The following is a 13,803-nucleotide window of genomic DNA, read 5'->3' on the forward strand; positions in this document are numbered from 1 at the left end:
TCACAATGTTGATTCTTCCAATCTGAGAGTATGGTATATCTCTCCATCTGTTTGTATCATCTTTAATTTCTTTCATCAGTGTCTTATAGTTTTCTGCATACAGGTCTTTTGTCTCCTTAGGTAGGTTTATTCCTACGTATTTTATTCTTTTTGTTGCAATGGTAATAGGAGAGTTTCCTTAATTTCTCTTTCATATTTTTCATCATTAGTGTACAGGACTGCAAGAGATTTCTGTGCATTAATTTTGTATCCTGCTACTTTGCCAAATTCATTGATTAGCTCTAGGAGATTTCTGGTAGCATGTTTAGGATTCTCTTTGTATAGTATCATGTCATCTGCAAACAGTGACAGTTTTACTTCTTCTTTCCCGATTTGGATTCCTTTTATTTCTTTTTCTTCTCTGATTGCTGTGGCTAAAACTTCCAAAACTATGTTGAATAATAGTGGTAAGACTGGACAACCTTGTCTTGTTCCTGATCTTAGAGGAAATGGTTTCAGTTTTTCACCATTGAGAACGATGTTGGCTGTGGGTTCATCATATATGTCCTGTATTATGTTGAGATACGTTCCCTCTATGCCAACTTTCTGGAGGGTTTTTATCAAAAATGGGTGTTGAATTTTGTCAAAAGCTTTTTCTGCATCTATTGAGATGATCATACGGTTTTTATTCTTCAATTTGTTAATATGGTGTATCACATGGATTAATTTGCTTATTGAAGAATCCTTGCTTTCCTGGGATAAACCCCATTTGATCATGGTGTATGATCCTTTTAATGTGCTGTTGGATTCTGTTTGCTAGTATTTTGTTGAGGATTTTTGCTTCTATGTTCATCAGTGAAACTTGCCGGTAGATTTCTTTCTTTGTGACATCTTTGTCTGGTTTTGGTATCAGGGTGACGGTGGCCTCGTAGAATGAGTTTGGGAGTGTTCCTCACTCTGCTATTTTTTGGAAGAGTTTGAGAAGGGTAGGTGTTAGCTCTTCTCTAAATGTTTGATAGAATTCACCTGTAAAGCCATCTGGTCCTGGGCTTTTGTTTGTTGGAAGATTTTTAATCACAGTCTCAATTTCACTGCTTGTGATTAGTCTGTTTATATTTTCTATTTCTTCCTGGTTCAGTCTTGGAAAGTTGTGCTTTTCTAAAAATTTGTCCATTTCTTCCAGGTTTTCCATTTTATTGGCATACAGTTGCTTGCAGTAATCTCTCATGATCCTTTGTATTTCAGCAGTGTCAGTTGTTACTTCTTCTTGTTCATTTCTAATTCTATTGATACGAGTCTTCTCCCTTTTTTTCTTGATGAGTCTGGCTAATGGTTTATCAATTTTGTTTATCTTCTCAAAGAACGAACTTTTAGTTTTATTGATCTTTGCTATCGTTTCCTTCATTTCTTTTTCATTTATTTCTGATCTGATCTTTATGATTTCTTTCCTTCTGCTAACTTTGGGGTTTTTTTTTTCGTTCTTCTATCTCTAATTGCTTTAGGTGCAAGGTTAGGTTGTTTATTTGAGAAGTTTCTTGTTTCTTGAGGTAGGATTGTACTGCTATAAACTTCCCTCTTAGAACTGCTTTTGCTGCATCTGATAGGTTTTGGGTTATCGTGTTTTCATTGTCATTTGTTTCTGGGTATTTTTTTTTTAATTTCCTCTTTGATTTCTTCATTGATCTCTTGGTTATTTAATAGTGTGTTGTTTAGCTTCCAACTGTTTGTATTTTTTACAGTTTTTTTCCTGCAATTGGTATCTAGTATCATAGCATTGTGTTCGGAAAAGATACTTGATATGTCAATTTTCTTAAATTTACCAAGGCTTGATTTGTGACCCAAGATATGATCTATCCTGGAGATTGTTCCATAAGCACTTGAAAAGAAAATGTATTCTGGTTTTTTTGGATGGGATGTCCTGTAAATATCAATTAAGTCCATCTTGTTTCATGTGTCATTTAAAGCTTGTGTTTCCTTATTTACTTTCATTTAGGTTGATCTGTCCATTGGTGAAAGTGCGATGTAAAAGTCCCTTAATATTATTGTGTTACTGTGATTTCCCCTTTTATGGCTGTTAGCATTTGCCTTATGTATTGAAGTACTCCTATGTTGGGTGCATAAATATTTAAAATTGTTATATCTTCTTGGATTGATCCCTTGATCATTATGTAGTGTCCTTCTTTGTCTTGTAATAGTCTTTGTTTTAAAGTCTATTTTGTCTGATATGAGAATTGCTACTACAGCTTTCTTTTGATTTCCATTTGCATGGAATATCTTTTTCCATCCCCTCATTTTCATTCTGTATGTGTCCCTAGGTCTGAAATGTGTCTCCAGTATACAGCATATATATGGGTCTTGTTTCTGTATCCATTCAGCCAGTCTATGTCATTTGGTTGGAGCATTTAATCCATTTACATTTAAGGTAATTATCAATATGTATGTTCCTATGACCATTTTCTTAATTGTTTTGGGTTTGTTATTGTAGGTCTTTTCCTTCTCTTGTGTTTCCTGCCTAGAGAAGTTCCTTTAGCATTTGTTGTAAAACTGGTTTGGTGGTGCTGAGCTCTCTTAGCTTTTGCTTGTCTGTAAACGTTTTAATTTCTCTGTCAAATCTGAATGAGATCCTTGCTGGGTAGAGTAATCTTGATTGTAGGTTTTTCCCTTTCATCACTTTAAATATGTCCTGCCGCTCCCTTCTGGCTTGCAGAGTTTCTTGCATTTTTTTTCTTTGTACTAAATTTTTGATAGTTTGATTAATATGTGCCTTAGCATGTTTCTCCTTGGATTTATCCTGTATGAGACTCTCTGTGCTTCCTGGACTTGATTGACTATTTCCTTTCCCATATTAGGGAAGTTTTCAACTATAATCTCTTCAAATATTTTCTGAGTCCCTTTCTTTTTCTCTTCTTCTGGGACCCATGTAATTCAAATGTTAGTGCATTTAATGTTGTCCCAGGGGTCTCTGAGACTGTCCTCAATTGTTTTCATTCTTTTTTCTTTTTTCTGCTCTGCAGTAGTTATTCCCACTATTTTATCTTCTAGATCATTTGTTCGTTCTTCTGCCTCAGTTATTCCACTATTGATTCCTTCTAGAGAATTTTAAATTTCATTTATTGTGTTGTTCATCATTGTTTGTTTGCTCTTCAGTTCTTCTAGGTCCTTGTTAAACGTTTCTTATATTTTCTCCATTCTATTTCCAAGATTTTGTGTCATCTTTACTCTCATTACTCTGAATTCTTTTTCAGGTACACTGCTTATTTCCTCTTCATTTGTTTGGTCTGGTGGGTTTTTACCTTGCTCCTTCATCTGCTGTGTGTTTCTCTGTCTTCGCATTTTGCTTAATTTACTGTGTTTGGGGTCTCCTTTTCACAACCTGCAGGTTCGTAGTTCCTGTTGTTTTTGGTGTCTGCCCCCAGTGGCTTAGGTTGGTTTAGTGGGTTGTGTAGGCTTCCTGGTGGAGGGGACTAGTGCCTGTGTTCTGGTGGATGAGGCTGGATCTTGTCTTTCTGGTGGGCAGGACCACGTCTGGTAGTGTTTTGGGGTGTCTGTGACCTTATTATGATTTTAGGTACCCTCTCTGCTGATGCGTGGGGTTGTGTTTCTGTCTCTAGTTGGAGCTGGGAGGTCTCTTGTGGACCAATGTCCTGAACTCAGCTCTCCTACCTCAGACACACAGGCCTGACACCCAGCCAGAGCGCCAAAACCCATCAGCCACACGGCTCAGAAGGGAGAAAAAAAGAAAGAAAAAAATAAGTGAAAAAGTAAGTTATTAAAATAAAAGTTATTAAAAATTAAAAAGTAATAAAAAAGAAAGAGTGCAACCAAACCAAAAAACAAATCCACCAATGATAACAAGCGCTAAAAACTATACCAAAAAAAAATGGACAGACAGAACACTAGGACAAATGGTAAAAGCAAACCTATATAGACAAAAATCACACAAAGAAGCATACACATACACACTCACAAAAAGAGAAAAAGGAAAAAAAAAAGAGATATCTTTTGGGAAGCCTGAGGTCTTCTGCCAGCGTTCAGTAGGTGTCCTGTAGGAGTTGTTCCACATGTAGATGTATTTTTGATGTGTTTGTGGGGAGGAAGGTGATCTCCACATCTTACTCATCTGCCATCTTGAAGGTCTCCCTGTAGAACTACTTTTTAAGGTAGGCATTGTTGAATCCCGTTTAACAATTAAGAAAAATGAGGTACAGAGGCTGAATAGCTTAGTTAAATCAGCATAAGTCTGCAACTGAGAATTTTAGCTGAGGACTCAACCTCTTAGTTGAGTGCTTTGAAATGTGGTGCGTTAAAATAGAGGCTTGTTCAACATAGTGGAGATAGAGTTACTAAGGCAAAAACACAAGTAGAGATGCAAGGGCCCAGGGAAATCAGAAAACTATTGTGCTTGCCTACAGTGTCCTTGAAGTGGAAGCTCATGGGAAAATCGGAGATGCCTCCACATCTGGCCACCAAAGAGTAAAATGGTACTTGCAGAGAAGTCTGAAAATCTACCATTTCTCAGACTTCAGAAGCTTTGAATCAGCACTGTACCACCTTGCCATAGATTGGGCACAAGTATAAAAATAAAGAGAAAAATCAAACCATAACTCTGGACTCTATCCAGGGTCTTGTCTTGAAGTTAAAGTCTTAGAAAATGTCTCTCTTTGGCAAAATAAAGGAGTAATCATATCCTTGCCCATGTGGGAACCTCTACAGTCTCTTCAAGGTTGTCCTGCCCTACTGTATCTCCCTGACCCCAAATCGTGACCCCTCTGGTCTTTGTGATGTTCTTCCCCTCTGGCTTCAAAAGTATATCCTCACTCCCTTCAGTTTAATCAAACATTTTCATCTCTTCCCTTTTATTCCAATCACCCATCAGCAGCAGTAGCTGTTTCACAAGTGTCTAATATCCAGCATACAAAACAGGACAACTGAACACTATCACAAAGGGAAATACTGAAAATTGAACTTTAGTAAAATTAAGAACTTCTGTTCATCAAAAGATATCACTAAGACAGTGAAAAAGCTACAAAAATATATTTGCATTATATAAATCTGACAAAGAACTTAAATTCAGATTTTTTTGAAATCTACTTTATATTAATAGGAAAGGACAACCCAAGTTTTTAAAATAGGTAAAAAACTTTGATAGTTCATAAACGAGGAAATCTAAATTCCAATAAGCACATGAAAAGATGCTCAACATTACAAGGCATTAGAGAACTGCTGATTCAAATCACAGTCAAAAAGTTCTACATACCCATTAAAATGGCTAAAATTTAACAGTAACAATGGAATGGATCAGTGTTAGAGAGTATAGGGAACTGGAACTCTCCTATCTCACTGGTGGGGGTGAAAATTGTCACTACTTTAGAAACTATTCGATGCTATCTACTAAACCTGAAGAGACACACATATTCATTACCCAGAAATTCCCCTCCAGGGTATATTCCTAATAGAAAGGAATGTGTCCACATAAGAGAAAAGGGTATATTTAAGAATATTCAAAGCAGTCATTGTAATAGCCAAAAATGATAAAACAATGCAAAAGCTCATAAACATTGGAAAATAAAATCATGGTGGTAGATTCATATGATAGAATATCAAACAACAATAAAAAGGAATAAACTACTGCTATACACAATGGCATGGATGAACTTCACAAGCATAATAGTGATCAAAAATACATGTTCCATGATTCCTTTTTTATAAAGTTCAAAGAGGGGAAAAACTAATCTAGCGCAATAGAAGCCAACAGAGTGGTTACCTTTGGTGGAGGAAGGGGCTGACCAGGAGATGCATGGGGATATTCTGTGGTATGGGCAACATTCTCTGTTTTTTTTTTTTTTTTTTTTTTTTGGGACGGGGAAAATATAGCTTTATTTTACCATAGGAATTAATAAACTCCGTCACAGAATAAGGACACCATGGGACTCCTCTTTTGTTTCATTTAATAAATACAAATGAATAAAAATACTTTCTTTTGCAAAGAGACTGCCCCTCTTCCTTCTCCAGATTTCCTGAGCCCCCGTGGCCACCTGCTGACGTCGTCACAGGCCCACACTCCACCACACCCACCTTTTCCTCTCTGTGGAGAGGGCTACGTCTCATCCGACACGCCCGCAAATACTAAGCAGGTACAATACCTCTCCTTTCCCCATCCCCTTCCGAATACAAGTCCTCGTACTGCATTTCAACTTTTAAATGATTCCCTTCTGAGAAGGAAAGAGTCTGGTTTCCACAGAAGCCCTTTAGCCAGTACTACTTAACACCAAGAAATCAGCGAGGTTTCAGTAAAACAGACTCCTGCCCGCGGGCACATTATGAAAGGGAAAGGATAACATAAAGTAAAATGTATTGTGCGTCTTGTAGACTGTCCCTTATTTCAAAAATAGAAACTCCTATTTAAATTTACCCTGTTTGAAACAGGCCACATATTTAACTGCATGCAACAGATCTGTTATTGCTTGAAACGGAGCCCTGGCTCCGGCTGAGCTGCCCGCAGCTGAGCTACCCACGCCGGAGGAATCCAGACCACCTCCAAACCACGAGCCGCAGCTGAGCACCCCCCACCGACCTGGGGACCCCGGGGACCCCATGTGCCACGCTCCCTCGAGCGCCGGTCAGGTCTGGGATGAAGCACACCTCTGCGCTCTGCGCTACGGGGAGCGTCCCTTCCCAAGCTGCAAAGAACGGTTTTGTCCCAATAGTTGAAGCTCCCGCTGCAGCCACCACGTACAAACGCTTAGCACTTTCCAGTTTTCAGATTGGAAAAGAAAAGCTCCGACACACCAGAAGACACTCTGACTACAATCTCGGTCTCACGTGCCTCTGCTCTGGTAAATGCACTGGGAACTGAGACACGAGCGTAAACTGTGATCAATACCAGCAGGGAAAACGCCGGTCTTCATGGCCAGGAGGAAACTTCTTTTCTATGTGCCCCATTTTTCATTAGTCCACATTTTAAAAAAGTATTTATTTCCTGAAAGTATTTCTAAATGTGATTATTTGTAACATACAACAAATGAAAAATGTGCCTAGATTGCAAGAAAAAAATCTGCTTGCTTGGAGGAGAAACTCCAAAAACTGCTCGGTGGTGTGCCTGCACGCACGCGCGGGCACACAGCTGTGCACACATGTGGGCAAGGCTCAGAGCCCCAGCGACTTCTGCACGATCTGCTTGGCGATCTTGTAAAACTGTTCCCGGTCATCCCGCCACATTTTGGAGGCATCCACGTTGGCCCCGCTTTCATCGTTGGGCTCTGCCAGCATGCTCACCACCGACAGGAGGATCTTCTCCACGCTCTGCACGGGGCTCCACCGCTCGGCGCTGCTCTCGTAGCCCATGGGGTCGTCGCCGGGAGCGTGCAGGATGGAGATGCAGACTCTGCCATCAGGGTAGATGTTGGGATGAAACATCTCACAGGTAAATCTCATCTTTGGAGGACTTAACGGGTAATCAAGTGGGAAACTCAGGATGGCAGGAAAAACCCCAAACTCAAAACAGGTGTCTTCTGGGCCCATGATCAATGCCTCCCATTCAAAAAAATTCTCTTCATTCATGGGGCCTGCCACAATTCCTTCCGGAGGATTCAGTGTTAATTGTTTGTACTCGGCCATCAGCCTCTTGAGCGCCGTCCCCGCCATCTTCCGGGCAACAGCTGCGCCGTCGGCCTCCAACATTCTCTGTTTTTATCGGGAGTATCACTTGAGTATTACACAAATACGTTCACTTTAGGTAAAAGCTAATCAAGTTGTAACTTAAGATTTGTTCAGTTTACGAAATGTACTTTACACCTCCATAAAAAATACACACAAAAAAATCCACATCCTTCTTCACACCTCTAATTAAGACTCATGGATTCCATATAACCAACTCTGTGACTTTAGAATAAACATAAGTATGATTGGAATTCACCCATCCACACAGAACATTTTCATACTCCATACCCACAAGACCACCTTTTTCCAAAAAAACACTTATAAATATAAGCTGAACTGTCTGCAATTCAGCTTTCTCTGGTCAATGCTTTGTGGAAATCATCATGTAAAGAAATGGAAAGCAAGAGGTCAAGAGTTTCTAAAACAGTCATCATAATAGTGGCAAATATGAAGATTATTTACTCTACATTAAGCAATGTGCTAAGGCCTCTAGGTGTATTATTTCATTTAATCCTCACAACAAACATTTGAAATAAATACCATTAGTACTCCCATTACAGAGGCAAAGGAAAGTGAGATACAGAGATGTTAAGTATCTTATCTAGGTCCACACAGCTGACAAGCAGCTAATCAGGATTTAAACCCAAATATGTCAACTTACCCTGTCAACTCTGTGGACACTGGCCTACCCTGCCCTCCTCCTTGGGAAACAATGAGACAGAGGAGGTGGGAGATAAATTCTCTCCTCCCTCTCTGCCCAGGGAAGAACTTCACAGTTAGGAAACACAAAGAAAATAGTGTAGATATTTCAGCTTCAGAGCTCCATTCTGGCCAGAAGCACATAGTCTGGGACTGGGGGTGTCCTCCTTGTGGGAGGCATTTCTGCACAATGGAATGGAAAGAGAATACCCAGCCTTTGGAGTATGAGAGATCTCAGAGCTCTACCTCTTGTATGCTCTTGAACAAGTCTGTTTCTTTATCCACAAAATGAAGATGATCTATCTTTTTCATAAAGTTATTAAGTGAAAGAAAACATTGGTTATCTTAAACCACTGCAATTTGGGGAGTTTTGTTTGTTTGTCTGTTTACCACAATGGAGCAAAGCCTATGTTGTCTAGGACACTTTCCTTTCTGATGTCTCTACTAATCCTCATCACAGTCCTGGAATGTATTGCAGAGAGGTGATTAACTTAAAGACCACGCTGTTTTTAAGCTTAGGTCCTTTCCTATGCTTAGCCACTGTACAAACTGCCCTAAATTCTTTTTCTCCTTCTTTTTATGTGACCTAACCCGGGAAATTTGGAAGAACACTCAAGTATCTTTATTTCTCTCCTTTTAAATTTAGAACCAAAACTAAAATGTTAATTACTGCTTCCTTCAATCCAGATCTTATTTTGATCCTTTTCAGCAAATGAGAATCAAATAATTATAACTACCACTTCAGCATCACCTTCTTTAGGACAGATCTAAACCTCCGATCATTTTTGCCCCAAACTTTGTTGCTCTTTCCACTCCTTTTTTTTCACAGTGTGCTGACATCATCCACACAGGTCCCCAAAATTCATATCCTCAGTTATCTTTCATCCTCTTCTCCCCTTCAACCCATAATATATTGTTTCAAGATAGATTGAGTTTAGCCCCCTGCCTCAAACCTTTCCTACCACTGGTAGTTTGGGAGAGCTGGAACTTTTTACCTTATAATTGTATGTACCATCTTCCCAACTGGTCCCTCTGTTTCTACCTCTCCTTTCTCCTTGTTTAGGGATCTCTCATCTACATTTCCTGTAGAATAAACTCCAAACTCCTTAAATGACAGGTCAGGCCTGACACTCTCTTGACCTTCTTTTCCAAGTGCATCTAGCTCACTTCTCTTATCACAGTCTATACTTCTGCCAACCTGACATCAGCACCATTCCTTTCATGATCCTTTGTACAAGCTGCTCTTCTGTCCTCTTCCCAATCCTACTCCATCTGTCAATCTCTTACACATTCTTCAAAATACTGCTAAATGTAACTTCCTCTACAAAAGCTCATTTTTCCCACTCCCAGCAGCCCAGTTGGTTGATTTCTACTCTGAGTTCCCACAGCACTTGATACATTGAATTGTGATATCTATTTTTCAATTCCTGCCATTCCTCAGGAGTAAAAGTTGTGTTATCTTTATCTTTGTAACCCCAGTGCTTGGCACTTTACCTGGCATACATAACTTTTATGAAGATTAGAAAAGGTATCTGAAGGAAAGTATGCATAGCATGAATTAAACAAATGTAAAAGTTGCAAAGGAGAATAAGAATCTGATTTGGAGAAATAGCACTGCATTAATAATCCATACACCTGAGCGTTACTCCATCTATGCCATCCACTAGCCATGTGGTTATAAAGGTATAAGTTTACTCCTCAGTACTCTTAAACCCAAGGATCTCTGACATCACTTCCTATTCTAACATACTATAGGGCTTGAAAGATATCAACAAGCTAACCAATGACCTAAGTCTCTGTGTGCTGCAAGAGTTAATTCACATGCTAATGAAGTTCTAGGGTACAAGAATCCCTTTCCTAACTGAGGCCAGGAGGAAAGAGCCACAGCATTTCTAAGCAACAGCTTTAAAGACATAAGAAAAAGAAATATTGGCTCAGAAACAATATAAAAGGATACTCTCTGGATGTGGGACAAACCACATGAAGTAAGAGGAAATACTTTTTTTATGAGGAGATTCGAGCCAACCCCTCAAAACAAAACAAAATTCAGACAAAGTGAAAGTCCATTCCAATGCAAAGCAGTTTCATTTAGGGGAAGGCAAATGGTGCTAGGTTCTTGCCAAGTTGGACCCAGAAGCTCCACTCTCAAAATAGACAGGAATTTTAACTTTACATGTGTGGTTTTGCTATTGTCAATTACGATATTTGTAATTAGCCTTTGTTGTCCTTTCTGGCCTGTGTTAGAACATTTTGTGGTTTCAAGAACAGGGACATACTGGTTCATATTTTGGAAAGGGGAAGGGATGGCATTGAAAGGACGCATAGAAGGAAGACTGATGAGGATCTTATCTGTGCTACCAGCATTAGGGAGAGCAAGGAAGAGGGGAAGTCAAGTTTCATGGGAACCCAGGAAGAACCACCATGATGGCCTCACCAAGATCAGGATATACATAGATTTCACTTAGCAACATCTCTAGTAGTCAAGTAAATTGCTTTGTATTTTCAGCAGCCCAAGTTTGCTAAACCATGCTCTATTAACCACTGTTAGCATGGCTCAATTATATCCTTTGCCCCTTTTTCTGTGTGACTTTCAACTTCTGCAAACTCATTACATTATCTCCTCATGTATCTAGGTCAGATATTTTCCAGGGAGGATCTGAACACTCCAGTGGTAACATCTTGTCTGATTAGCAAAGCATTTACACAATGCCACTAAGTAGGCTGCTGGCCAGCCTGCAGATTGCTCACACTTGAGTCTCTACCATGATTCTATCAGCTTTGGCCAGAGTAAACTGGTCAAATGAATCAACATCAATGTTTACAAAAGAAATCCCTGGGAATGATATTTTGGGTGATGCAGGTACTCTCAAATTTGGTCTGTCCAGGACATAATAACAAGGCCCATTTAGACAGTAGGGGATAGCTTTCCTTGTTTTAAATTGGAAGAAGCTGCCAGTAACTCCAGAAACCTCTGAACATATCTTTAGTGTTCAGCAGTCACTTGAATGACCCAGTTACTCAGGCCAACAGAAGGCCACTTTTCAATGAGTTTTCTGCATCAATCAGCTGTATTGATTAAACTTCTGTTACCAGTTGGCTGAGCTGTGCTGTAGTAACAATGGACCCCAAAATCCTAGTGACTTACAGAGGGTGATTTCTCTCTCATGTGTGTCCATTATGGGCTGGTTCTGGCCCTGCTCCCTGCCATCTTCTCTCCAGAAACCAAGCTGACAAAGCAGCCTCTAATCTGGACTCCACATTCCAGTTTATCCAACACAGTCCTAGCTTATGTCTATGTCCCAGAGTAATTATTAATAGCTTATCTTTTCACTCTCAAGAGTTCATCTTCTCACTTTCAAAAATGCCTGGTTTGGACAATAAATTATATGTCACTTTTCCTATCTGGGTTATTGATGATTTCCTGGCAAAGAAAAAAACAGATGTTGCAAAAACACAAGCTGGCTCTTAAAAGTTTCTGTTCAGAAATGATGCATGTCACTTCTGGTCTCATATCCACTCCTGAGTTCAGTAGGGTGAGAAAGTATAATTGCCCCCAAGGAGGGGCAGCAAGTATTTTGAATAAAATACAATCTTCCACAGTGAAAAATGGCAAACATAAAGAAAAAATAAAATGATATAAATGGTGTGCCTAAGGCATGTGTGTGGAAGAGATAAAAGGGTACAGTTAAAGTTACTACGATTGGGGGCTTCTATAATTTTATCAATTCCCTAGTCATGCTCAATGCCCTCATTTTTTGAGAGGAAAAGAACTGAAGCCCAGGGAGGAGAAGTAACTTGCTCAAGGTCCTGAAAGTCTGTGGACCAGTACATAACCTGCTAATGTGTCAGTTAAGGAGTGTGGTGAAAAGAAAGGAAGGTCTGGTGATAATATAAATCATATATGTCTAAATATAAAGCAATCCCAAGCCACTGAATTTGCATAGCATTAAGACAGATGTAAAATCAACATCGCACAAAACACAGCAAATGAGAGAGTGCCCAATAACATGAGAAACTTTGTAAGGACTGGAACATACTCCTTCCTCTTTTAGGAGGGATGATTTTGGAGAAACTTCTCCCCTTCTATTCAGACATTTATGGCATATGAGTCTCACTTCCTTCTTGTCACTAGGTGACAAGTCACTGACTACCTCCTTCTACTTCAGGGCCCAGTTGCCCAGAGATCAGTGGTTCCCAACCTCGGCTGTAACCCTCAACCCTGGTCCCCAACCCTCTTCCAAGATTCTGATTCAGTTATTGGGAGAAGAGGTGTTGAGGATTAGTACTATATAAAAGCTCCCAGGTTATTCTAATTTACATCCAAGACTGAGAATCGCTAACATAGGATTTTTTATAATATTCCATGGACCAGGATAATAGACATAATTTTTGGTCTAGCAAACCACTCTGAAAATAAGGAGATTTACATACTATTTGTTATGGACTGAATGTTTTTGCCCCTCCCAAAACTCATATATTGAAGCCCTAACTCCCAACATAATGGTATTTGCAGATGGGGCCTTCGGGTGGTTAATTAGGGTTGCATGAGGTCATGAGGTGGGACCTGCAAGGTGGAATTAGTACCTAATTAGATGAGGTCATGAGGGTGAGGCATCCACGATGGGATTACTACCCTTATAAGAGACACCAGAAAGCTTGCTTCTCTCCCTCTCCGCACTCACACAAATAAAGAGGTCATAAGAGCACAGAGAAGGACAATGACCATCTACAAACCAAGAGAAGAGGCCTCAGAATGAAACTACCTGTTTGCACCTTGATCTTGGACTTCCCAGCCTCCAGAACTGTTAGAAATAAATATTTGTTATTTAAGCTACACAATCTATGGTACTTTGTTATGGCAGCCCAAACTGATTAATATATACCAGTTCTCTTCAAAACTTCTCAAGTCCTATTTCTCACTGCTAGTACTTCCCAAATACACACACACACACACATATGCACAAACACAAGCACTTAGTATGTTTTACTTGTTTGCCTATAATGCATTTTTTAACATATAAGTAACATATAATTTATCACCCAAACCAGACATTTTTGAAAGTGAGGAGGTATACTATTTCATTGGTGTTTTTAGCTTGAAGATCCAGTGTCTCTCTAATGAGTATAATAAGGCTACAGGGGCTTCCCTGGTGGCGCAGTGGTTGGGAGTCTGCCTGCCGGTGCAGGGGACACGGGTTCGTGCCCCGGTCCGGGAAGATCCCACATGCCGCAGAGCGGCTGCGCCCGTGAGCCATGGCCGCTGAGCCTACGCGTCCGGAGCCTGTTGCTCCACAACGGGAGAGACCACAGCAGTGAGAGGCCCGCGTATGGCAAAAAAAAAAATAAAAAAAAATAAGGCTACAGGTTAGGAGACCTTTGGTCTAGAGTTGGTTCTGCTACTTAACTGGCTTGGACACTGGCTGAGTCACTTCACCTCTCTGGATGTCACTTTCCCATCATAAAGGA

At 39.9% G+C, this 13,803-nt stretch overlaps 1 protein-coding gene across 1 annotated transcript; it reads right to left on the reverse strand.

The window, feature by feature from the left end:
* Positions 1-7,045: 7,045 nt before the first annotated feature.
* LOC101285835 (ubiquitin-conjugating enzyme E2 G2) lies at positions 7,046-7,647 on the reverse strand. The gene has a single exon (XM_012538693.2). The coding sequence runs from the start codon at positions 7,621-7,623 to the stop codon at positions 7,126-7,128; it is 498 nt and encodes a 165-aa protein (XP_012394147.1). The 5' UTR covers positions 7,624-7,647; the 3' UTR covers positions 7,046-7,125.
* Positions 7,648-13,803: the final 6,156 nt, after the last annotated feature.

The sequence above is a fragment of the Orcinus orca genome, chromosome 11 (genome assembly GCF_937001465.1).
Source record: "Orcinus orca chromosome 11, mOrcOrc1.1, whole genome shotgun sequence".
NCBI classification, from domain to species: Eukaryota; Metazoa; Chordata; class Mammalia; order Artiodactyla; family Delphinidae; genus Orcinus; species Orcinus orca.

Bases quoted from the DNA above. Each gene is read 5' to 3' on its own strand.
- LOC101285835 (XM_012538693.2), bottom strand. From the start codon at position 7,623: ATGGCGGGGACGGCGCTCAAGAGGCTGATGGCCGAGTACAAACAATTA.